The following is a 25,848-nucleotide window of genomic DNA, read 5'->3' as shown; positions in this document are numbered from 1 at the left end:
TAATTTTTTTTCCAAATGCTAAGCTTTCCAGGCACCCAGGGGTAAAATTTCTCTGCTCATAACCTACATCTATGGGGCAGTGACGTTCGAGCTGCGTCTGAAAGGGTCAGTGGGAGATCACCAGGTAGACGGGAGGAAAGGGGGTCCCAGGCAGTGGGAACAGCGTGTGCAAAGGCTGTGGGAATGAAGCAGCAGATGGGGTCTAGGCGGAGCCCAGGCTGGCTGGAACACGGGGTGCTTGCAGGGAACAGTGGGAAATGGGGCCGACGAGAAAGACCTTGAACTCCATCGGATGGAAATCCTTCGGCACGGAGCTGGGGGTCTGGCACAGGCTGACTGTATTTTAAATTCCACAAGTACATGTTGAACTTTGGGAAGGCGAAGTTCGTGTATCCTGGCTCTTGGCCACACCCAATATATATTTGTTGTCTGTGTCAAAATTTCAGCCGCTTTGACGCTCCTTTTCCTATAACCTGCACTCTGCAAGTAGAAGATGCTGCCAGAGCCCCACGGGGTCCCGCCTGCTGTGAATATCTGGAATGCCTGCAAGGTTTCGGCCCCTCTCCTGGAGGGCAGCCTGTAACCACCGGCTGGCCAACAGCAGGGTATAAAGATCCGGCCCCTTGCCTCAAGGTCGAGGGGACAATTTTGTGGTTCTATTCATGCTCCAGGGCTCCTCCTGGGATCAAGCTGAGATGAGCCTTTGCTGGGCTTTCTCCCTGCCCTGTCCTGCTTCCTCAGCTTCTTCTAGGTTTCTTCTGAGAGCTCTCCTGCCATAGACGGCTGCAGGAGAACCCGGGTCTCAGGGTCCGCTTCTTGGACTCCCAGACCTGAGACCCACAGATGAACCAGAGAATGAAGGCGCAGGGCTGCGGGTGACAACTGCTGTTTTTGTCCTTTTCATGAAACAGTAGCCCCTGCCCCCTACCAATCCTTTTTCTCTTGGTCTAGGTTCCCCTGGAAGCAGACCCTGAGGCTAGGATTCAAGTTCCAGTAGCTAATTTGGAAAGTGCAGGAAGCACCCATTGGGAGGGGAAGTAAGACAGCAAAGGCAGGGGATCCCAATGGCACAGAGGAAGCCAGCCACTTCTGAGGGTGGCTGGAACTTTATACACGGGGGAGCTTTGCAAATAGTGGGAAACACCCCTTAGAGGTATCCCACCGGAGGGATGGGGGCGATGGGGTGTTACACGTCATTGCTGGCGTGTATTGGCTGATGGCTGCCCATCGGGGTTAACTGGCCTGCTTCCAGCCTGCTAGGCCAGTGGGCAGAGCATCTCCTGAGAATCGGGGGCAAAGCTCTCAGACCTACAGCTGCAGATACTGGCAGCAGTGATGAGGATTTTAGGCTGGTTACTTTTAAAACTGCAGATGAGAAGCAGGCTCTGAGGACTGGAATTTGCTTGCCCTTTGAGAGATATTTGCGTTTGTGAAGGAAGGGGGGATGACCTTGTAGGGACCTGAAATTGGCCACCCCAGGATATGTCTCTTTGACATCGGGATTGTTTGGGGCTGATTGCTTTCGATAAACTGGGACAGGGAGGGAGGCTCTGGGGGAATGGAACTTGCCCTTGTTGGGACACATTTACATTTGTAAGGTAAATCTCTATCTGTAAAAGGTGCCTCCCTCTCTGTACCAGGAAGAAGAAAGGAGATGACCTTATCCCTAGAAACTCTTAATGGGGAAGGCAAGAACTTAAGTTGGTTGCTGTCTGGCAATCTCATGTAACTGATTTAGGGTGGTGGCTTCTAACCTTTCTAACCTTTACTTAATCCGATTTGATTCTTGTCTAAAAGTCATGGGATCACCCAATGACCAGACCCCACCTGGACTGATACCATTTTAACTTTTTGTTCATGTTCTTTCCTTTGTCTTGTAAAGAGATGACTCACATACCCATGCCTTATAAAATTAGCCCTAACCCTCAACTCGGGGCAGCAGCAGGAGCTCTGACTGCCCGTGGGTCCTGTCCCCACGCACCAGCTCTGCCTGCTCATGGGTCCTGTCCCCATGCCGGCAGCAGCAGCTGCTCTGCCTGCCCATGGGCCCTGTCCCCACGCAGCGGCCGGGCTGCCCGTGGGCCGCCCCATGCGGCAGCAGAAGCTCTGACTGTCCATGGGTCCTGTCCCCATGCTATTCCACACTATTCTCTAAATAAAAGAGCACTACTGCCAGATCTTGAGAGTCCAAGAAATCTTTCTTTCGACTCCTCGGCTCACCGACCCCGCATCAGCAGCAGAAGTAAGGCCCAAGGAATATGTTTGGAACACAGACAGCAACCGCTGCACCTTCCTTTAGGGAACTATTCCTCCCCCCAAAGTCCTTTCCGAAAACCTCTGTTGAAGCTGCCTATCTGAGGCCCCCATACAGCCCCATCCACAAGTGTGGGCAAGTGACCCAAGTCTAACCAATCACAGCAGCTGATTCCTTGGCTGCAGTGATTGGTTCAAGGGGTGAACGTGTCATCCAAGCAGGGCCAATCAGATTCGTTCCCTGGGATTTTTATACCGTTGCTGGGAGAGAGAAGTTCTCTCTTTTCTCTGCCATTAGCTGGAGAGGATGTAAGCTCAAAATTCTCTGTGTGGAAGTAGCTTGTATGCCCTGGAAGCGTATGTGGCTGACACGCAGAGAAACAGAACTGAGAGATGAGAGAGACAGAGGGAGAGAGAAGGTGAAGATGGTGATGTTGAACCCCTGGACCCCTTGTACCTCTATTTTCTCTGGGTGGTTACATGTACCAGTTAATTCCTCATCTTTTTCCCCCCGAACTATTGGCTTAACCTGGTGTGATTTCTGTTTCTGTCCCTTGCAATAACCAAGTCCTAATTAATGCAGAGTCTCTTTATATTTTAATCCCTCAGACTCAGAAGTGGCAGCATTTCAGGGATGAAGACACATTTGTCGACCGAGAATCTTGGATTATGAGTCTGTGTACTCGAGGCCAGGCCATTCCCAAGCTCTTGGCTCCCGGAAGGCTGAGCTCAACTGGAAAGCTTCATATTTTTCTTTTCCAAGTTACATAATAAGTGTGATTCCAGGAAGTAGGAATGCAGGACGGGGGTGTGGAATAGGGAGTCAGAGGTGGCCAGTCCCGGGACATACCCTCAAGTCAGCTGATGCTGGGGCGACCGTGTGGTTGATCCCGTGGGACCTCCCGGGGAGCCCATGAAATGCACCTCAGACTGTCCACCTAGGAGACGGAAGGAGGACACATTTGTTTATCAGTTTCCACACCCTCATGGTTCAAGGGTGGCCCATGGGAGTTGACCCCACTGCCATCTTCTGGGTTGTGCAAGCATGAGTCCCTATGGGCTGTGTGGTATTGCATGCCATGGTGTCTGAGAAGTCTGGGGGCTGCAGGTGGGAGGTAGGTGGTCCTGGCCGGGGTCCCCCGTCATTTTGCTCTTGCACAAAACACCCGAGGCCAGTACAGAACTGCTGGCTGTGCCGTGACAGGAGTAAGAGGAAGGGACAGAGGATTGGAAGGGCCTGGGCCTCACAAAGTGATCATTTCTCATCTAACAGATGGAAGAGCACAGTCCACCCTTCCTGGGACTTTCTTGAATCAGGATGAAAACTGTAGAGTCGTCTCTGCCACACTCCTTGTCTGCCTTGTTGACCTTCAATGTCCTGCAAAGTCCCTTTTCTGGTCTAGGTGTCACCTTCTGGGCATCAAGAGGTCTGGTGGGCCTGGGTCTGAGTATCAGTTCCCTCTGACCCCCTTGGTGGGTTGGCACCAATGCTGCCCTGGTAGGCGTGTCTCCCCCCAGCCACCTCCTCTTGGGTCAGTCTCAGAGAATTCTTAACATTTTAAAGGAAAAAAGAATTCCCACCCTATTAATTAAATACAGCTTATGCCACCCACTGGCGAGAAGGTGGGCTGGTTATTCCCCATTTGCGCGCTCCCTAGATCCGTTCTCCACCTTCACTGTGTCCCGGAAGTCTGACCCTGATGGATGGCATCACCTGGATCCCTTCCCTGTGACTTTCTGTTGGTTTCGGCTGATGGGAGGGACCAGCAGGAGAGTGGAGGGCGGGAGTAGAGAGGTGGGGCATCTCTTCCCCTGCACGTTCCCTGCCTCGGGCTGAGCTTCCGTGAGGGGCCGCTTCCTTCCGTGACCGCAGCTTCTGCCAGGAGATCCTGCTACAGAGAAATTATTCTGACACTTGTCCAAGATGCAAGACGGACTTCATTCAAGACTGTGGCAATAGGGGAGAGAAGCTGAGCTCACCTCCGAATGTAGCAGAGGTAGCTTCAGGTTCAGAGCAGAGTCAGGGGTCAGCAGATGGAAAATTACCAAGAGGAGATATTAAGGGAGATTCTTGCTAAACTGACTTAATAGGATTCTTGCTAAAGGCAAGCCAAAGACTTTGATGTCAAGGGTGGGAGATAAGCAATTTGACCAGATATCAAGGGTGGGGGGACTCTCCCTAAACTGACTTAGCAGGATTCTTTGCTAAAATTGGGCTCAGTGGGCCAAAGGCAGATGGGGGCCAAGCTTGAGGCCTCATCAAGGAAAGGCTCAGGGGAGCCGGACTGAAGTTCTGTCCAGGAGGAGCCTTTGCAGCCCCTCCTCCCTGCTCCAGCCCCAGCCTCCAGTAACGGGTTCTCCCACCTCTGCGTCCTCAGGCCAGGGTGGTGACAGCTCGGTTCTGGGAGCCCTGGCTGCCTCCACAGCCCTTGTTGGTTCTTCTAACTCGGTTCTCTAAATAGTCCCTTCTTTGCATTCTCTTCAGAATTCCGTCTGATTACACTGGGGAAATATGCCTTTCAATTCACGTGTCTGGCAGTTTCCAAAACGGCTTCTAGAGTTGTCTGCTTTCCACCTCCCACTGTCAACATGGAGAACCTGAGTTTCTGTTGTAAGGGGAAGATAATCTGAACCACACATGGCACGGCAGGAAGCACATGAGGATCCACAGCCAGGAGACCTGGGTTTGAGGCCTGGCACCCCTACTTGCCATGTGTGTGACAATGCACGAATGGCCGAGCCTCAGTCTCCCCAACAATAAAACGGGCACAGCAATCCTGACCCTGCCACTCAGCCTGTGCCAAGCACTGTGCCTACGATTGCGAGGTCAGCGAAGGAATATTTACTGAACGAGAGAATGAGTGGACTACTGGACAAAATGAGCTAATGCACAAAAGGCACCTCTAACTTCTAACAGCTAATCAAGTCTTAATTTTTAAACACTTATCTTTTTTTAAGATGCTCCCTTAACCAACGTCCGCCTAACTGACTCCGTAGATGAACGGACGTGTCCCTTGCTTCCGGGAACACCCCAGCATGTTGATCCTCCCCTCCATCCTTCTTCCCCTCCCGCTTGGCCTATCTGACCGTCTAGAGTCGGCTGTGTTTGCCCCCAGACTTGCTGATGGCAGTTGTGTCTATTATTGTCATTAACTGATTTAATTAAATGTTATGTAATTGTGGGAACGTGAGGATAAAAAGAAGGAATGTTGTCTCAGGGAAAACTAAGATGAAACTTGGGAAGACGCGAGGCGTGAGCAACTAAGGAAACCGATACTGAGGCGGGAGTGGGAACCGGGAGGACCAGGCGCAGGGGAACGAGTCTGCGCGTGGATTACTCTGTGAGCATCTTTAGGTTCTCCAGCCACTGTCAGCAAGAGGAAACGGGGGATTGCAACAGAAATTTGTAGGTGTGATCTATGCAGCAAGAAGACACAAGGTCCCCTTCAGCCAGCCTGTGCTCCAAGAGGGGATGTACACTCGTGTACGTCAGTCAAGTTTAAAGCACACGGGCTGGATGAATTTACGGCGACGCCCGGTGACAGCTGACTTCTTAGCTTCACAATTAGCTGATTGGCCAAACTCCTGATTCTGCAGGACAAGAAAGGTTCCTCTTCTTTCTGAAGTTCCCTGTCTGTCTCCTCTTTTTTCCTCTTTTCTTCTAGTTTCTCTTTTCTCTGTTATTTTCTCTTCTTTTTTCTCTATCTATGAATGTCCAAATATGGCACTGGAGATTTTTGGTTTATTATATTTATGGAACTAAATGGAGTATTCTCGGTTAATGGACTTAAACAGTATTTCTTTACCCGCTACATGCTGCTGTCGTGGGCCACTTCCAGCCAAAGGGACACTCACTTCAACAAATCCTGCAGACAACTGTGGCTTTTTAGTTGCATATCGTCCACATTAATTTCTTCCTCTCTGTGGACCTCCTCGGTAAAATAGTTTCCCTTCTCCAGCATGTAATAAACATTTCAGAAAAAATCTCAAAAGAACCTGAAAGTGTATTTTAAATGTTCTAGGGAAAATTACTGTTTAAAAGACTCCTGTGGTAATTTTTTTTCTTTTTTTTGCTTTGTTTTTAGTATAACCAAGAACCAAGATTTTCGTGCATTGTGTTTGCTTACAGTCAGGCAGATCTGCAAACACGTTCCTGGCTGGGAGGAATTTACAGCCTGTGGAGGGGAACAGGACAGATGGAGAGTTTTTACAAAGCAAGTTTAAAAGTTTAACTGATGATACAAGATCCCCTGTGTTACAGAAACTTCTTTGACATGTGGAAAGTAGAAACTAGCTCAGAATGGCAACAGTTACCAGATCAAGAACTAACTCTCAGGGCCAGTCTCGTGGCATAGCGTTTAAGTTCACACACTCTGCTTCAGTGGCCCAGGGTTTGCAGGTTTGGCTCCCTGGTGTGGACGTACACCCCACTCATCAAGCCACACTGTGGCAGGTGTCCCATATACAAAATAAAGAAAGATTGGCACAGATGTTAGCTCAGGCCAATCTTCCACACCGAAAAAAAAAAAAAAAAAGAATTAACTCTCATGATTCCTTTGCTGTGACAGAGCTCCCTACCTCACAGAGGAGCCCATTCTTTTTCCATTGGAAAGAACTTCTTCATGTTGAATCCAACTTGGTCTTCCTATAATGATCTGCCCTTGGGAGGTTCATATAAGAAGACCATCACCTGTAGCAAGAGAGAGTCCCTCCAAATGGAGAGGCAGTCCCCACGTCCTCCATGTGACTGCTCTCCTGCAGGATAGACCACATCTGTCCCCTCCCAGTCCTGAGCACTGCCCTGGGACAGCTGGGGTCCTCCTTTACGCACGACCCCCACATCAGAACACAATCCTCAAGTGTGGTCTGGCCAGCTCACGGTAGAGCAGGTTTTTTCTTCCCTTCTTCTGGGCATTCTATTACTCTGGAACCTGTCCCATCTGCTCCCTGCCTTGCCCTCCTCTGCTCGGAGTCCCTGGGGGTGGGGGCAGAGTGGGGACAGGGTCTGCCCCTGCAGGCTGTGTTTTCCAGGCTCCCTGGTCAGTGGGAGACCCTGGTGAGAGATGGGAGGGTGGGAGGGAAGAATGGGCTGAGGTCCTTCCACCCCTCTCTGAGCAAATCTCCAGCAGCCACAGCTCCTTGCTGCTCCAGCTTCCCCTGGGGACCCTGGCCCCAGGACTCCAGTACTCCCTTCTCTCCTCCCCATCCCCCCAGCCCAGGGCTGGTCGCCAGTCTCTGTGCTGTGGCTAATTTCCCAGCTGCTTCACCAACCTGCTTGAGTTCTCAGCTCTCCCACCCCTTGTGCAGCCAATACCCTGCATGCAATTCTTCCTGCTTATATACTTGACTCTACATGTGGACATATGTATGCTTACATAGTTTCTGTTTCCCTGTGGACTCGAGTTCAGCGTGCTACTTCTAGTGACAGTTTAAGACTGCATCCAGATTTGGGGGGCTGGCACTTAGAATACCAGCTGCTGTTATATCCTTTTACGTGCATTTTCCACATATGATCCTCCAACAGTTCCTCTGTGGGGGTGGGGTGGGGTACCCATTTCACAGAAAAGGAAACTGAGGCTCAGGAAGGGTATGTGGTACAGCCAGGATTTGGGGGAGTGGTCGTCCAAACCCTTGATCATTAGACCACACTGCCCCACTTGGTGACCTGGACCCACACTGCCCTTCTTCACTGGCAGCTAAAATCCCAGGTCACATTGTTGCTTCTGGTGTCTTCCCGCCAGATTTCTGGAACCTGAGTGGAGTCTCTCGGAGAGACTCAGTTCCTGAGAAAGACCATTCAGGAGCTCCGTTTTACGCTCCCTCAGTCGGTGGGTCAGCATCTTCATTTTTCAAATGTTCCTGGGAGCCTCTTTTCAGAGACTTGACAGTCGGTGAGCTCAGCACCGAGTCTATAAGTATAATTTTCTATTAATATCCATTCCGTGTAAGGCACCTGCTTCAGAATCACAACTACCTTGCTGAGGACAGCAAGTTTCAGGGTTATGCTTCGTTCCCATCTCTAATTACAGCTGAGGTGGGATTTCTTACTTTTAAATTTGTAGCCCTAAGGAAAACGTGGAAATCAAGACACTGACCTCTCAGAGTCTGTAAGCTTTTTGCAATGAAAGCGGTAAAGCTCATGCAAAAATGATGGTCTGAAAAAGCCAGCCCAGATTTCCCTTGTTGTCTCAGAGCTCATGTAGCTGAGCTAGCCGGGGTCAATGTCAAGGTCTCCAAACTCTGCTTCCTGGTGGGGAGGCTCAGACGCCTGTGGTCAGACTGCCTGGGTTCAGATACTTTCTCTGTAATGTTCGAGCTGTGCAACCTCGGGAGAGGGCTTCCGCCTCCGTGCCTCAGTTCCCTCATCTAAGTCAGGTCTGAGCAACAGTGTCTCCTCCAGCGTCTCCTCTAGGAGATGTGAGAATTAACTGAGAAAACGGTTGTCAAGCACTTAGCATGGTGACTGGCATACAATCCGCAGGGGGACGTTGCTATTACTAATACTGCATGATATAGCTACTATGTAATGTATATGCTACATAATTACTATTACTAATTACATGTAATATTATCATCCATCCAGACATGTTACATCACTTGCCCAGGGGGCATGGCAGGGGGGCTGGAAAGACGCCATATGGGGAAGTCACTGAGGAGCTCACACACACTAATCTCTGTCCTTTGTCCCTTTCCTGGGTCTAAAACAGACTTAAGAATTTCTTTGTGCACTGTCTTATGCCCCTCCCCCCTCGCTGCCCGCTTTCTTCTCCTCCGCCTTATTTACAGGGATGGGTCCGAGCTTGTCCGATGCTGGCCGCTCCCCTTTCCTGAAACACCGCCTCTCCTGAGCTGCTCCCCGTCTCTGGAAGGTCCTCAGTCTTCCTGGCAGGCTCCTTTTCCCTTCACTGCTGCTGATCTGTGGGGCTCCGCTGCAGACCTCCCACCTAAGCACCCTCCCTGGGCCATCGCAAACACCCCTGGCCTAGTCACCACCCGGAGATCCAGGGCCTCCCGGCCTGCATCTCCCACCCTGTCTCGGCCCTGAGTCGCAGACCCGTGGCTCTGCTGGATGTCTCCACTGTGATGTCCCATGAGCAGCTCAAATGCCACCTGTCCCAAACTGGATGCATCTCCCCCACCCACCCAGATGCTCAGGCCCCCAACCCAGGAGCCTTCCTTCATTCTTTTTAAAAATTTCATTGAACATTTTTTTCATGTGTACGGTTTAGTAATTTTAGTATGTTCACAAATTGTGCGACCATCATCACTATCTAATTCCAGAACATGTTCATCAATCCCCAAAAGGAACTCCATACTCATTAGCAGTCACTGTCCACGCCCTCCGCCTTCCCCAGCCCCTGCAGCCACAAATCTACTTTCTGTCTCTATGGATTTGCCTACTCTGGACATTTCATGTAGACGGGATCCTATACTATGCGGTCTTTTGTGACTGGCTTCTTTCACTCAGCGTGATGCTTTTGAGGTTCATCCACGTTGTAGAATGAATTCCTACCTCATTCCTTTTTATGGCTGAGTAATATTCCACTGTGTGGCTAGACCACATTTTGTTTATCCATTCATCAGTTGATGGGCATTTAGGTTTTCACTTGTTGGCTATTATGAATAACACTGCTATGAACATTCACATACAGCTGTTTATGTAGACTTAACATTTTTATTTTTCTCTGGTCTAGTCCTAGGAATGGAATTGCTGGGTCATATAACTCTATGTTTAATATTTTGAGAAACTACTAAACTGTTTTCCAAAGCGGATACATTTTACATTCCCACTAGCAATGCATGAAGGTTCCAATTTCCCCACATCCTCACCAACACTTGTTATTGTCTGTCTTTTTAATTTTAGCCACCCTAGGGTGTGTGAAGTGGTATCTCAACATGGTTTTGATTTGCATTTCCCTAATGACTAATCTTACTGAGTGTCTTTTCACATACTTATTGGCCCTTTGTATATCTTCTTTAGAGAAATGTCTATTTGAACACTTTGCATATTTTTTAATTGAGTTACCTGCCTTGTATTTTTGAGTTGTAAGAGTTCTTTATATATTCTGGATACTGGATCCTTATCAGATATGTGATTTGCACATATTTTATCCCATTCTATTCGTGTCTTTTCGCTTTCTTGATGAGGACCTTTGAATCACAAAATTTTAAAATTTTGCTAAAGATCAACTTATCTAATTTTTTCTTTTGTTGCTTCTGCTTTTTTGTGTCATATCTAAGAAATAATTGCTTAATCCACAGTCACGAAAATTTATGCCTAGCTTTCTTTTACGAGTAACTCTTATGCTTATGCCTGTGATACATTTTGAGATTTTTTTTTTAAAGATTGGCACCTGAGCTAACATCTGTTGCCAATCTGTTTTTTTTTCTTCTTCTTCTCTCCAAAGCCCTGCAGTACATAGTTGTATATTCTAGTTGTAGGTCCTTCTGGTTGTGCTGTGTGGGACGCCACCTCAGCATGGCCTGATGAGTGGTACCATGTCAACGCCCAGGATCCAAATGAGCGAAACCCTGGGCTGCTGAAGTGGAGCATGTGCACTTAACCACTCCGCCATGGGGCTGGCTCCTTGAGATTTTTTTTTTTAATTTTAATGTTTTTGGTGAGGAAGATTTGCCCTGAGCTAACATCTGTGCCAATCTTCCTCTATTTTTTGTATGTGGGATGCCTCAACAGCATGGCTGATGAGTGGAGTAGGTCCACACCTGGGATCTGAACTTGTGAAGCCAGGCTGCCGAAGTGGAACCACTCGGCTACGGGGCCAGCCCCGAGTTAATTTCGGTATACAGTGTGAGGTACGGGTCCGATTTCATTCGTTCCAGCACTGTTTGTTAAAAGGACTATTCCTTCTCCATGGAATTATCTTGGCACTCTTGTCAAAAATCTGTTAACCATAAATGGAAGAGTGGATTTCCGGTCTCTCAATTGTAGTCCATTGATCTATATGTCTACCCTATGCAAGGACATCCTCCCTTGACTCTTCTCTCTTCCTCGTCCTGCATCCGTCCTCTCAGTGACAATGAATTGTGTGTCTGTCTGGGACTGGCACTGTGCTTGGAGATGGACATACAATGGTGAGTCAGATGGACACTGTCCCTGCCCTCAGAGACCTGACATTCATCTGGGAGTAGACAGGCAATATACGAGTAAAGAGACAAATGATAAAGGTGATTTCAGATAACAACTAGTGCAATGGAAAACAAAAGAAGATTATGCGACAGGGAGTGACCAGCGGAGATACAGAGGGGGCTACTTTACATTGAGATGCTGGGGAAGGTCTCTCTGAGGGGTAACTTTTGAGGTCTGAGTGAGAAATCAGCCATGCAGAATTTGGGGAAGGGTGTGCCAGACAGAGGGGCAGAATCTGCCTGAAGATGAAACTGATGGACGAAAGAGGGCAAAATAGAAACAGGCAGAAAGATAGCGGCAGAGCCCTGATTCAGACGTGCCTGAATTCCACTTAGCTCTGGGCTTGTCAGTCACTGAGCCATCACTTCCCCTCCACTGTTTAAGCCTATTTGACTCGAGTTTTCTGTTGTTAGCAACCAATAATATCTACACTAAACTAACTGCTGGTCCCCCCTCCTGGACTGTAAGCCCCATGAGGGCAGGGAGTATTTGTCTAGTTCAAATTTGCACACAGGCAGCTCTTGTATGTAACATTTTTAACGCCAAAGTTTGAGAATCAAGAGATTTCACCAAGAGGTGCAGATTTCTTGCTTTTCTTAGACAGTTGCAAAGCTCTCTGAGGGGTAACATTTGAGGTCTGAGTGAGAAATCAGCCATGCAGAATTTGGGGAAGGGTGTGCCAGGCAGAGGGGCAGAATCTGCCTGAAGATGAAACTGATGGACGAAAGAGGGCAAAATAGAAACAGGCAGAAAGATAGCGGCAGAGCCCTGATTCAGACGTGCCTGAATTCCACAGAGCTGAGAACCAGTGGTCCCCTTTAGATGTCAGTTCTGAAGACGAAACTGACATCCTGTGGAGGGCAGACCAGACAATCACCTCCAGAAACGTTTTTCTTACAGGCTGTGTGCTTGGCTCATTTCTATTACGTGCCTGCCCCCTACAGGCAAATGAGTTTGTGATTCCCTTGGACACATCATGGGCTCAGTGCCAGGAATGAATGAATGAATGAATGAATGAACGAATGAACGAAAGAACGAACAATGAATGAATGAATTTATACTACTCCCCCAATTCTTGACACAGTAGGTAGCACATGTATCAAATATTTTGATGTGATTTCTCTTCTAAAGAAACATGAATTGAATTAGATTGCTTTTTATATTATGTGGATTTCAATTTAAACAAATATTTACACACAGGCTTTATTTCTGGTGCAGTTTACTTTTCTGCCTTAGTTGGGCAAGCTGACTTCAGGGTGCTCAAAATCAGGGTTCTCTTTAAAACCAAACCTTTACATTTTCAGTCCAGTAGAGGGCGACAGCAACAATGGATACAAAGAGAAGGACAGTTAAGGGCGAAATACTTTCAAGGTCTTCCCCCCGCTGTGCTGAACCCGGGAGTCAAATTCAGGATGGGAGGCACTTTGTTGTTGTTGTTGTTCTTTAATATTCTGAATAGACAGCACATTCACATGGTTCAAAGATGGAATGGAACAGAATAGAACAGAATAGAAATGAATGGTGAAATCCCTCTCTTCTCCTTCCCCCTGTACCTGGCTCTCTACCTCACCGCCATCACAGATATGACTTATTTTTTCTTGGGTGCTCTTCCAAAGGTCTTTATGCACTTATAAATAAATAAAGATATCTATTTAACCCTCCCCTACATTTTACCCAAAAGGTAGCAACACCAGAAGGTGTTCTGAACACAGAGCTCGCTACCTTGCTTTGTTTGCTCACGATGTAGCTTGTAGAATGCTCCACATCAGTATTTAGACGGTCCTCTCGCTCGCGCTTTCTTTCACAGCTGCCTAGTTCTCCATGGCATACCTGTATCATTACCTATTCACCCAGCTCCTTGTTGATGGGCATTCAGGTTATACCCAACTTTCCGCTGCTAGAAATAAAGCTCAATGAATAACCTTGAATATATTTTGCACACATGTGGTTGTGTCTACAGCAGTTGCTGTCAGCCCCAGCTGCCCATGAGAATCACCCGGGGGGCCATTAAAAATCCCAACACCCAGGCCACGCCTCGGATCACTTGCATCAGCCTCTCTGGGTGTCGGGCCCCCGTATCCTGGTGATTCAGCGTCCAGCTGGCGCTGGGCACCACTGGCCTCTACGGGAAACTGAGTGGTCAGGAGCACACAGATTTGTGAATTTGCTAGATCCTGCCGAATGGCCTCCGGGGGGTTGTGCCAATTTGCACTCCCATCCGCGCTGTATGAGAGGGCCGGGTCTTCATAGCTTCACCAACAAAGCAGACTTATCAAACTTTGATTTTTTTTCCCAACCTGCTAAATTTTTTTAAAGGTATCTCAGTCCTGCTTTAATTTTCATTTCTCTTATTAGAGGTTGCAATCGAGCGTCTTTTCAAGTGTTTAAGAGCCATTTGATCTGTCTGGTCCCATCTTGTGCCCATTTTACTTTTCTGTTTTTTAGGTTGGTTTCTCTATAAGTTAGCAAGACTAATTCGTTGTGATTTGAGTTGCAAATATTTTTTCAATGCTTCCTCTCTTGTTTTGACACTGCACGTGGGGCGATATGTTTTTTTCCTCCTTGAAGAAGACTTTCTATATATTTGAATGTATCCATCTTTTTTATGGCTTCTGGATTTTGAGTCATGGTTAGAAAGGGCTTTCCCATTCCAGACTGACGGAAGGAGATTCCCAGGTTTTCTTCTGGAACTTTGGGGTTTCCTTTATTTAGAGTTAAATCTTTGATCCTTTCGGAATTTATCCTGATCCATGGTGTGAGGTGTGGATCCATCGTTGCTGTTTTTCTTTCTAATGGCCAATTTGCTCATAACCTTTATCAAGGAGTAAGGGGGAACGGCTTTGGGCTGCATCAAACCAGAATTTCTTTGTTTTTGTCTTTTTATTTAGAGCAACACCTGCTCCTATTTTCCTGAAAATGTGGTCCCATCCACCCACTCATTTACCCATCCACTGACTGATTGACTGATTTTGTTTTTTGTTTGCCACTGAGAATTTTATTGTTAATTGGACATCGTCCCTGACCTTTTGGGTTTCTGTTTAGGATTTATTTTAATTGCTTAATAACCAACAACAGTGACCTTTTCTTGAATATCTAACATATTTGTTTACCTGTATCATTTCAGTTAAACCATAAAACAAACCTACAATGTCAGGACTATTATTATTCCATTGGGGGGAAGTAATCTCAGAGAGTTTCTGAGATTTGTCCGAGGGCCCACAGGTAGAAAGTGGCAGCGCCGGCTGCAATTCAAACGTCGGGTCTCCAGGGTCCCGCCTCTTCACCCGCCTCCACACTGCAACTGGTCTTTGTGGCCCGCAGGGACGAGGGAATGAATGAGTGAGTCAGAGAGGGAGTGAGGAAGACAGAATGAGTCAGCTCTTGCTCTCAGAGGAACCCAAAGCGGGAGATGGGACCTGAAGGCAAATAACCAGAATACAAAGTAAACAGTGATGCCCCAGCGTTTTGGAAGCAACCCACTTCCTTTCCTCTCCAATTGGAAATGGAGACCTTCTTTCCAGGTCCGCCTCACCTGGAAACCTCGAGCGGAACACTGGGTGGGGGCAGCCTCCTTCGGTTTGGCACACTGAGTCACCCACTTGGAGGTCCCCTGTGGGGCTGTGGAGCTTTGCGGCAGGGCAGCGGGGAGTGAGGACGGAGCAGAGAGGAGGAGGAGGGAGATGCAAGGAGGGGGAGGAGGAGGATGGAGGGAAGAGGGAAGGGAGGAGTGAGAAGGGGGAAGAAGAAAGCTTGAGGAGGAGGGAATAGGGAGGACGCAGAGGGAACAGGGAGGAAAGAGAGGGAATAGAGGAGAGGGAAAGGTGACAGGGATTGGGGAGGAGGAAATGGAAAGGAGGAGCTGGGGGAGCGGAAGAACGAGGAGGGGGTTGGGAGGACGAGGAGGAGGAGGGAGAGGAGAGGAGAGGAGAAAGGAAGGAGGACGGAGGAGGAGGAGGAAAAAGCCCCTTCTCCAGCCCCCACCGCGGAGTTGCGCAACCCGCCCGGGCTGGGATTGGCCGCCGACGAGTAGAGACGCCCCGCCCCCGCGGGCCGGCAGCCAATGGCGAGGGGGGGCGGGGCGGGCCGCGGCCCGGGTGGCCAATGGGCGGGGGGGGGCGGGGCGGCGCGGCCTGGGTCCCGGCGCGCGCTCGGGGCGCCCTCGGAGCCGCCGCCGCGCTCGGAGCCCGCAGCCCGCAGCCCGCAGCCCGCGTGGCTCTCGCCGCCGCCGCGCCCGCCCGCCCTCCGCGCGTCCCCGCCGCGCTCCGATCCCTGCGGCCGGCCCGGGGTGCGCTCCGTCCTCCGGGCAGCGTGTCCCCCCTGCGGCCCCGCGGCCATGGCCACCAAGATCGACAAAGAGGCTTGCCGGGCGGCGTACAACCTGGTGCGAGACGACGGCTCGGCCGTCATCTGGTGAGAACTTCCCATTGCTCTCCGAGCCCCGCTCCCCGGCTCGCGGGGGGCCTGGTGCGCTGAGCCGGCTTCCAGACGGGACGGATTAAGGGGCATCCGTGCTGTCTTCCGCAGCCCTGACCCAGGACAGCGTGGGAAGCCAGCGCGCTGGCTTCTCCCCAGCCAGAGCATCTCTTAGATGGTCCTGCTGGAAGCTCGGCACCGTGCAGCTACCAACGCTGATGTGTGTGTGTGTATGTGTGTGTGTGTGTGTTTTCTCCATCCAAAGGGTGACTTTTAAATATGACGGCTCCACCATCGTTCCCGGCGAGCAAGGAGCGGAATATCAGGACTTCATCCAACAGTGCACAGGTAGGGAGACGCACCTTTTGGGGGAATTCCTGATCTTTTGGGAAATTGTCAACGCCCGGGGAGGAGCGACAGTAACGTGGCCTCTCTGGGCGCCTCTGGCGCTGGAGGAACCAGATCTGACCCTTTTAAAACCTCATAAAGTATTTTCCCTTCTGGACATCCAGAGCAGTCAGAGGTGACCAGCTGGCTTCCTTGCTCCCGTAGGACCCTCTCCAGATGAGACAGCTCCTTTGCCCTCTGCGGGTCACTGGTTTTCCATGGTCAACTCATGCGGTTCCAAACTCTAGTGCTCAGCCCTCCCACCTCCCCTTTGATCGGCCAGTGAGCCAAAATAAAAATCCTGGAGCTAAGAGCAGGAGAAGGAAACTGCCAGCTGCACCCTCCTTTCTCTCACAATCGTTGTCCCTGTGCTGGTTATATACGTGTATTTTATTTGAAGACTGTAAAGCCAGGTACAAAAGGGTACACAGCATATGATTCCATTTACATAAAATTGTAGAAAAGGCAAAGCTAATCTATGGTGTGAAAAGTCAGAAGAGTGGTCCCATTTTGGGATAGATAGCCACTGACTGGGAGGGGACACACAGAAGGCTGGGTCGGGTGGGGTGGAAATGTCCCGTATTTTGATCTGGGAGGTGGTTACACAGGTGCGTACATATGTAAGAAAGCATCAAGCAAAATACTTAAGATTTGTAAACTTTGTGCCCTTTCCTGGGGTGTGTGGAACCACTAAAAGGAAAGAGCACGTGGTGTGTATCACCGTTGACCTCTCAGCAGAGGCAAAGGCTCAGCCTCATTGGTAATAGGACCCTTTCCAGCTGAGACTGGAGAACGTGCTCTCTCCGGGGCCCTCTCCCAGGCTCTGGTCTCTGGCTCAGAAGCAGGTAGATTCAGACAAAGGCAGTGCAGCCTGGAGATTAGGGCAGGGACTCTGCACCAGTCCGGTGCGTCTGAATCCTGGGGTGGCCACTTCCTAGCTCTGTGGTTTGGGGCAAGTTACTTAACCTCTTGGGGCCTCGGTTTTCTCATCTGTGATTTTGGAAGGCTCCTGAGGATAAGTGAGTCCATGTGTGTGAAATGCTCGGGACCCTGCCCATCCAAGCTACATGGCCATTTGTGAAATAAATAAAAAATACAAAATTGTGCCCAGGATCATGCGGCTGCTCCGATCCTTAGCTGCTTCCTGAATCACATGATATTTTGCAAGTTAGTTTAAGTCAAAGAATATTTTTGAAGTATCTGCTACGGGCAGTATACTGGGTGGCACTAAGGTTTTTTTTTTTTTAAAGATGTTCTCTCAACTAAAATGTCTGTCTGAAAGCTGCCTCTGGACAGTCGCTAGTTGCTTTTGTAAGAAATTGGTTCAAAATATCAGATGCGTTAAGTACTATAAAAACTCGTGTTGACTAAGGTGCCCAGGGCCCCTTGTTGGGAGTTCATGGGCCAGGATTTGAACCCACGCCCCTGCTCAGCCTCTGTGTCTCCACTCTGTCTGTCCCGCTGCCACAGTGGTGAATGCTTCTGCAAGTAGAAAAGTGCCGACTATTGACTTTTCCGCACTTGGGTGCACAGCTAGGAGGTTCAGTGGCATTTTTCTGCCTTGCCAGCTCTGAGGCTTTGTCTCACAGGCCAGCTTCCCTCCTCCCTGGACAGTCCACTAGCAGTTTCTTTCCTCCTGCTGGCCATCCATCACCCCAGCCCCCACTGGACTGCGTCCCCCTTTGAAGCTATTGTTCTCTCCACCGAGCAGGAGAAGGTGACGGGGAAGAAAGAGCATCCTGTCAATAGATTTCGAACAGATGCTCCTGGCCATTGGGCGAGGGCTCGGTGTGGTCAGAGAACACTTCCTTCCTCCCTGGGGGCTTTCGGGTTTCTACCCTGACCCTTCCCCGACGACAGGGGTGGGAGTGGGGAGTGCCTGGCGGGGGAACTGAAAATGCTCTGCCTGCTGCTTGTTGATCTTATGAATGGGCCGTGGGATCTGAAGGCTCCGTCTGCTTTGGCTGGAAGTCTGCCTTCCTTCCCCAGCCATCTGTTGGACAAATGCACAGGCGAGCTATGGTTCCCGTGTCTGCTCTTGTTCCGCTCGGAAAAGCTTGTTCCTTCCCACTGCCGTGTCCCCGAAACCCAGTGACAAAGGAATCAGAACATCGAATAGCAACTTTCTAGATGCGAGTCACTGCACCTGGCCTGCCTTGTCTCCGTTACTGAGATTGTTCCCCTTCCACACATGAGTAAACCAAGGCCCAGAGGGGTTAAGTGAGTTCCCTGAGATCACACAGCTAGGACGTGGCCAAGGTGGGACTTGAACCCGGGCAGGCTGGCTCCGAGGCCCATGCTCTTGGCCTCTTCTCTCTAAGGAAGTGGTTTTGATTCTCATCTCCGAGCCATGAGACCTCTTCAGTGCCCCAGCAGGTTCTGCTCAGGGATGTGGGGTGGTTTGCAGGTTACAAAAGACGTGTTTGCCCACTTGCATGGTGCAGGAAGGCTTAGTGGCCTTAATTTGTGGCCAGGTGTCCTAACGGGCCTGAGGGTCCCGCGCTGTGAAGACAGGTGCCCACTCTGGCTCAGCCTCCCTATTTCCAAACATCATCTCGCAAGGTGTGCAGAGCACTTGGAGCCCGAAACAGCACTGGTCTCTTCCTCCATCACCCCCGGGGGTGAGGGGCAGGAGTTCCTCCTGGGCTTTCTCTCCTCCCCGACAGCCCATCCTCGGGGGTTCTCTCTCTGAAACACCCTTTCCTCTGCCCTCTGGCTACTGTCAGTGCTTCCCAGAATGGAATCTGCCCGTCCAGCCTCCCGTCTCTCTTCTCTCCTGGGGCCCCAGGCCTGGCCTCTCCTTGTCCACTGCAGCTGTGTTCTAGAAGGTCGCGGATCTGGAAATCACTGTGCCCTCTTCTTCCTGCTTCTTTCTGCTGGTAGGACCTGGAGTCCTCGGCCCCTGCCCCCGCCTCTTCTGGTGTGGGACGCACCTGGCTTCACTCTTTAGGGGCTGACTGCTCCATCACCGCCTCCACTCTCGCTTCCTGCCCTTTACTCCGTCCCAGTGGGATGTCGGCGATCTTGCAGGTGCAGTGGGAGGAGCCCAGTGCAGATTAGCTTAAGCAAACAATCAGCCTGTCGCTCCCCTGGTTGGAGAGTCCAGGGGAAGTACGAGGCACAGGTGAGGCTGCCCACACTCGAAGGCCCCTCCTCTGTCTCCTGGCTCTGCCTTCCTCCGCTCTCGCTGTTCTGGGGCCAGAGGGCAGGTTCTCCCTGAGTGGTGATACAGATGGCCACTGACCGCCCCGGCTTCCAGGACGTGGGCAGAGCCATCCCGATGGAGAGAGGGATCCTCTGCCAGTGATTTCAGCGGAAGTCTCCAGACTGACAGACAGTCCTTGGCCTGGCTGGGCTCATGTGCCCGTCCTGAACTGGTCACTGGGACCCCGGCTGGCTAGGCCTGGACCAGTGCCCACCCTGGAGTGGGGGAGGGGCAGCCCCACCCAAAGGAGGAGACAGAGTAGGGGAGGGTGGCTTTCTGAGAGAAGGGTGGGGGGGCATGCTGCTTCCAGAAGAGGGGCAAACCAAAAACAGGTCCCTTGCCCCTCACCCCCTAGCCCTTTATTGCAGGTCTCTTAGCCCTTGACGTTGCTTGTCTTACGTCCATTCTACCCCCCGTTGCTGGAGTAACTCCTGCTAAAGCACATCTCTAATCAAGTGCCTTCTCTGCTCATTAACCTTCCATGGCTCCCCTCTGCCCACTGAATTAAGCACAGCCTGTCTGATTGGCGTTCCAGTGAGTTTGTCCCCACCCACATCTCCTCCCAGTGGCTCCCCACACCCTGACACTGTAACACTCCCAGCCTTGGGGCCTTCACTTTGGAGGTTCCTTCCAGGTGGAATTCCTCTTCCCCATCTTAGCCCATCCAGGAGTCAGCCACCCGCCCAGCCTCCTGTGATCCCTTATGTCAACAGCCAGGGCACTTTGGAATCAGAAAAGCTCTAGGTTCACCTCCCAACTCTGCCTCTTGCTCGCTGTGTGGCCTTGGGCAAGGATGTCCCTTCCTCTGTGCCGCCGTTTTCTGGTCTGTAAAGTGGGGATCCCGACAGCGCTACCTCTGAGGGTGACTGGGAGGGCTGACTGAGCTAATCTGTCTAAAATGAGAGCACGGGCCCCCATGCACGTTGGCTGTCGTTCCTGTTGCTTTCATATCATTACATGTACTCTTAGAGTGCCTGTGATGACAGCGTGCTTTCTGTTTTGCAGCTTTCAGTGTGTGCCCCAGCTCAGCACACAGTAGGCACTCAACCTCAGGTTAGCCCACAGGGCGTGCTCAACCCCAGGCTGGCATGCATTAGGCATTTGGCCCCATGTGGGCACGCATTAGACCCTTGGCCCAGGTCTGCATGCAGTAGGTGATCAGTACATGGTGAGAGGTTGTTAGCACAGTGGTTGAAGGTTTGGGCGGCATCGGACAGCCTGAGTTCAATACTCGCTGGTCATGTGACCTGGAGCAGGTGATTTACCTACCTGCTCATCCTTCCACTATAATGTGGTCATTAGGAGGATTAAGGAAACAAGTCCACGGGGCCAAGGATGAAGTAAGCGCTCTGTAAATGTTAGTTACCGCGGTTGCCATCTCATTGGTGGGATGTAATTCCCAGATGCAGAAGTAGAGTGTGTGGTCCCAGAGCGCCAGGTAGGTGGGAGGGTGAAGAGATGATGGGGAGGAAATGGGTACCGAGCGGTGCTGGAGCGTCTCTGGTTCCCCTGACAGAGCCGGGGACGGGGTGGGGGCAGGAGGAGCCAGGGCTCAGCTGGCAGAGGCCACGGGGAAGGAGCCGTTTGCCAGACTGATGTGACATGGATCTCTCCGATCGCAGCAGAAAGGCTACCAGATCAGGTCCATGTGACGAGGTGGTGGCTCGGGCTGCCTGTGACATCATGTTTTGTTTTTGCACCTTACAAGTAATACGTGTTCCTTGTAGGATATTCAGGAAGGAAGACTAAGCAAAAAGGAGAGAATCAAAACCAGATCCAGTTCAGATAGAGTTTTCCCGCTCAGAAGTTTGTTCCTTCATTCTCTTTCCTGCCTTCCTCCAGTGTATGCGAATGGCTACTCTGCAGGGTACTGATCTGGGCATGGAGGGTGAATCTAGAAGCCGCGAAGGCCCCTGTCCTCATGGAGCTGATGTTTTATTGTCATCGCCCAGCTTTTAGAATGGCTACATGACGTTCTCTCATATAAATGTAACATTGTTTCTCCGATCATTTATTGATGGACCCCAAAGTACTCTGTTGCAAGCACTTTTATTTTGGGAAGAATCCAGGCATCTGGGAATGAATCCAGTTTTCTGTCGGTACAGATTTTGGAGCTGTCCAGTTATAAGTATTGATGGCGGAGCCAGGGTGTCTGCCTTGACTTGTAGCTGTGCTGTGCTGTGTGACCTTGGGCAAGTCTCCCAGGTTCTCTGTTTCCTTGTCTGTAAGATGCGGATAAGGATTGCACATATGCACAGGGTTGTTGTGAGGATAAATTGACGTGATACGTATAAACCTGTGGGGCCGTGCCTGGTGTAGTGTCAGTGCTCAATACATGTGGTTATTGTTAATGCAGCACCTTCTTGGAAGGTGTTGCACGTCAGTGCATAGGTTGAAATAAACTTGATGTGTGGGGTGGTTACCAGAAAAGATGCATTCACTGAGGGCAGTGTCAGCATGAAGCTTGATTTGGGGTAGATGCCCCGTGATGTTGGCTGAATGATGGTCTGGGTGCAGATGATATTCTCATGATGCTCTGGTGAGCCTGGAGTGTTCAGCTCAAAACGTCACTCACAGAGAGATGTGGGGTTTGATGTTCTTGTCTGTTCAGCATCCATCCTTTGGGGGAACTTCCTCTCCTTTCTAATAGTGCTGCTCAGCCAACGTACTTCCAGTGGGGCTGACTCTACCCCTCCCACTGGAAGGGCACATGACCCAAACCTGGCCAATCAGAGTAAGCCATCCCCTCTGTTAGCTGATTGGTTCAGGGTTGCACCCATGTGACTCAAGTCAAGCCAATCACCTTTATCCCTGAGACTTTGGATGGAGTCGTTGGGAAAGGGTCCTTCTGTCCTTCTCTGGGATTAAGACCTGTAAGCATAATGAAGGCTTGGAGCTTGTGGACCCGTCTCCCATTTGGAGAGAGCACCTGTCTGAGAACTCAGGAACAGAGCCAAAGATGGGGCTGGAGACCAGATGACATGACTTAAACTCTTGGATCCAGCCACGCCTGAAGCTCTCTCTTTAGGCTGTTTGCTTTCATGAACCAATTAAAAAAATTTTTTTTTAAGCCAGCTTGAGCGGGTTCTTTATCGCTTCCATCTAAAAGAATCCTGGCCATAGGCCTCAGGGTAAACAGCTGGGACAGGCTAAGAGAGGAGAATCCACGTTGGGAAAGGAATTCAAAACCTCTCCTGTGAGAACTGACTGAGGAAATTGAGCGTACTTAACTTAGAGAGACGCCTCCCCCCAAGGGGGACATGAGTGTTGTCTTCAGATGTTCGAAGGGCTGTCGTGGAGGGTGTGGACTTCTTCAGTGTTCCTACCCCAACCCCGACCCCACGCGGCAGGAGACTAAACGGTAGAAATTTCAGGGATAGACTTGAGTTCACCTGAGGAAAAGCTGTCCTCAAGTTAGGATGGGCTGTCACTAGAGGTAGTGAGACCTCCATCATAAGAGGTATGTCAGGAGAGGCTGCCCAACCACTTGGCATAGATGTTTAAGAAAGGGATGGAAAGAGGCCCTCCTTGACTGTGTACTCGCCTTCTCTCTCACAACTCCCTTCTCTGGTCTGTTCTGCTCCAGGATGCATGACAAAATGCATCAGCAGAGGCCTGGGCTGGGGTCAGCCCTACCAGGGACTGAGAGTGGCAGTGGGATGGTTCCCAGGGAAAATGGGGGTGTGTTTACTGTTGAGGAAAAAGTTATTCATCCTGACACTTGTCAAAGAACGATAAGGCAGGCTTTATTCAGGGGAACTGTCGTGACAAGTGTAGGGCCAAACAATGGGGTTTTGCAACAAGGGAGAGAGATTGGGCTCAACTCTGAATACAACAGGGAAAAGGGGGCATTTACGGTCAAGGAGCAAGGGGAGGGGTCAGTGCATGGAAATTACAAGAGGACGTGTCGGGGCAAGGGGGCTTCTGGTACGCTGACCTCACAGGGTTCTTGCTGACGGCGGGCCAGGGGTTCAGACGTCACCTGGAGGATGGTGGAGGATGAGGAACCCGATCAGATATTGAGGGCGATCAGACACGGAGCATGAGGGATGGTGGCTAAACTGACTTAGCAGGATTCTTGCTAAATCGGATAATGCAGAGATGAACACGGAAGCCCAAAAGTTGAGACCTACTTGAAAGCGAGCTGAGAAGAGCCTGAGGAGAGTTGGTTCAAGGAGAGAATGTTTGCCATTACCAGGCGAAGAGGGATGGGATGCAGAAGAGACAAACACACTTGCTGTCCGTGGCCTCTGTGTGGGTAGCTTTACGACACACACGCAATTGGCGGTCTATTATCATGCCCTTCTGTGCGTGGATTTTTTCTTCTACCTGCACAAACTTGTATGGATTTCAGAAATTTGAGTGATAAGAGAGAGAAAGAAATTGTGTAGTGTGTCTCAGGGAATATGAGGGTCAGAAAGAAGCTTTAAATCTGTAACAGTGCTTTGTACAATGTAAACTGCTGAACAGTCTGTCAGTCATGCAATCAACAAACATTAATTGAGCATCTGCTTTGCTCCAGGAGCAATGTTGGGTTATGGTTTGTAAGTGGTACCCTGAAGGGCTGTTGAGCCATCCCCTTCACAGTGTTGTACAGTCTCCAGTCTCCCCAGGCCTTCTTTTCCTGCACATCTCTTGCTGGAGGTCCTGAGTCGCATCGCGTGGCTTCTTTGTGTCATAAGATGCACGGGCTTTGTGACAGATGTTTTGGACTGCCTCTTGATGTTGGTGTTTGCGTTTGAGTTTGTGGCCACGTCTCCCATGGGAGGGTTACTGGACGTCCATCTTCCTGGTGAGAAGGGTGCCTCTTGTTCAGAAAAAGTGTTCAAGTAGTTAATTGAATTGAGTATGTGCTCCTTGAAAATCCTTCGGAGTTAACGCACGCTGTTTGAAAGTGTTGCCAGCCCGGTGGTGCAGCAAAGTGCACACATTCCGCTTCAGCGGCCCGGGGTTCACCAGTTTGGATCCCGGGTGCGGACATGGCACCACTTGGCAAGCCATGCTGTGGTAGGCGTCCCACATATAAAGTAGAGGAAGATGGGCACAGATGTTAGCTCAGGGCCATTCTTCCTCAGCAAAAAAAAAGGAGGATGGCGGAAGATGTTAGCTCAGGGCTAATCTTCCTCAGAAAAAAAAAGAAAGTGTTGCTTGTGGATTGCAGAGATGTTCTCTCCACCTCCTCATCTCCATCCTTTCTTCACCCCCTTCCGTGCTGCTCTCCCCCCACACCCCGAGCGTGGAACCGCATCCATGGGTCTTTAGTAATCTTCTGGGTGCCAAATCTAGCGGCTGTGTCTTTGTCTTGATTCCGCTTTGCCTCCCCCCAGCGTTTGTCAGTGACCTCCGCTTACTGGAAAATGGTTTCCCCTCCCCCTGCTTCTGCCCCGCCAGGCTCACTCACTTCTCCTTTTATGTCTCTCATCTCTCGTTCTCGCTTCCTGCTGCCGGTTCTGCTTTCCCTTCCTGCCCCATAAGTGTGGGTGTTCCCTAGGGCTCCGCCCTTGACCTCAGCTTTCCCTCTCCCTCTTTCTTGAGGGCCTACTGTGTGCCATACCCTTCGCCGAGGGCTGAGTGGGCCCTTTCTGTGGCCTCGGTGAACTTGCAGTCCAGGCCACAGGTGGCTTCTGAGCTTTGCACCAGGTTGCATCAGCCCCTCTCCCCTTAGGAACCTTTGGGAGCTTTTGCCCATCAGGTCCAGAAGCTCAGAGATGACTTGGGCTGCCCTTTAGGACAGATGCTCGCCAGTTAACCCCTCCGATGTGCGTCCCAACATGGATGATTCTGACCTCGTGGCTGCCCGAGTGCCAGGCACCGTGTGGCGCTTTGCGTGTGTCGGCTCCTCTGATTTTCCTTCTCCGGGAGGGAGTCATGAGCACAGTGACACCTGCAATAGGAATTATCCCCATTTTACTGATGAGGCATCTGATGATTTCTTTGGAGAGTCAAAAGCCACTTGCTTGAGATGGCACAGTAAGCGGAAAAACTGGACTTGGAACCCAGACCTGTGTGGGAGGCTCCCCGCTTGTTCCCTGCACGGCGCTGCCCTGCCCTCCCCCTTCTTCCTGACTTGTGGACAGTCTCCCCTCTTCCTGCACTGTCCTCATCTGTGCTGAGTTCCTGGAGGACTTCTATACATCCGTCAAGGCCCACTGTAAATGTCCCCTCCGCTCAGATGCCCTCCTCGCCTTTGTGATGCTCACCACACGGTGCGGTGGTTGTGTGCGTGTCTGTTTCTTCCATTCCATGGCGAGGTCCTGGAAAGAGGGACTTTGTCTTTCTGGAGGTGGTATCCTGGGTGGAGAATCCCCACCCCTCATGGTCAGCCGGTCCCTTGGGTGTGTCACTCCCTTGTGTGGGCCCAAGTCGTGGGCTGTATCACCTACGGGTTCCCCAAGTTATTATGTGCAGGAGCATTCACGTGTCGGTTTGTCGTCCGCCTCCC

General features: G+C 50.7%; 1 protein-coding gene and 1 long non-coding RNA gene across 2 annotated transcripts in view; one reads left to right on the top strand and one right to left on the bottom strand.

Annotated features, from left to right (window-relative positions):
• Positions 1-14,138: 14,138 nt before the first annotated feature.
• On the bottom strand, positions 14,139-15,331 carry LOC139082232 (uncharacterized). Its single transcript, XR_011538034.1, has 2 exons — positions 14,934-15,331; positions 14,139-14,817 (listed from the first exon to the last, which is right to left on the bottom strand). It is a non-coding gene; the product is annotated as an uncharacterized lncRNA (long non-coding RNA).
• Positions 15,332-15,524: 193 nt separating this feature from the next.
• COTL1 (coactosin like F-actin binding protein 1) overlaps positions 15,525-25,848 on the top strand; it is a 38,771-nt gene continuing 28,447 nt past the window's right edge. Inside the window, exons 1-2 of the mRNA XM_070612410.1 lie at positions 15,525-15,811; positions 16,080-16,162. Coding sequence (XP_070468511.1) covers positions 15,735-15,811; positions 16,080-16,162 — 160 coding nt within the window. The 5' untranslated portion in view covers positions 15,525-15,734. The remainder of the gene's footprint in view (positions 15,812-16,079; positions 16,163-25,848) is intronic.

This window comes from Equus przewalskii, chromosome 3 (genome assembly GCF_037783145.1).
Source record: "Equus przewalskii isolate Varuska chromosome 3, EquPr2, whole genome shotgun sequence".
Taxonomy (NCBI): Eukaryota; Metazoa; Chordata; class Mammalia; order Perissodactyla; family Equidae; genus Equus; species Equus przewalskii.
The sequence above is the reverse complement of the archived record's forward strand: the minus strand, read 5'-3'. Positions and strand labels throughout refer to the sequence as shown.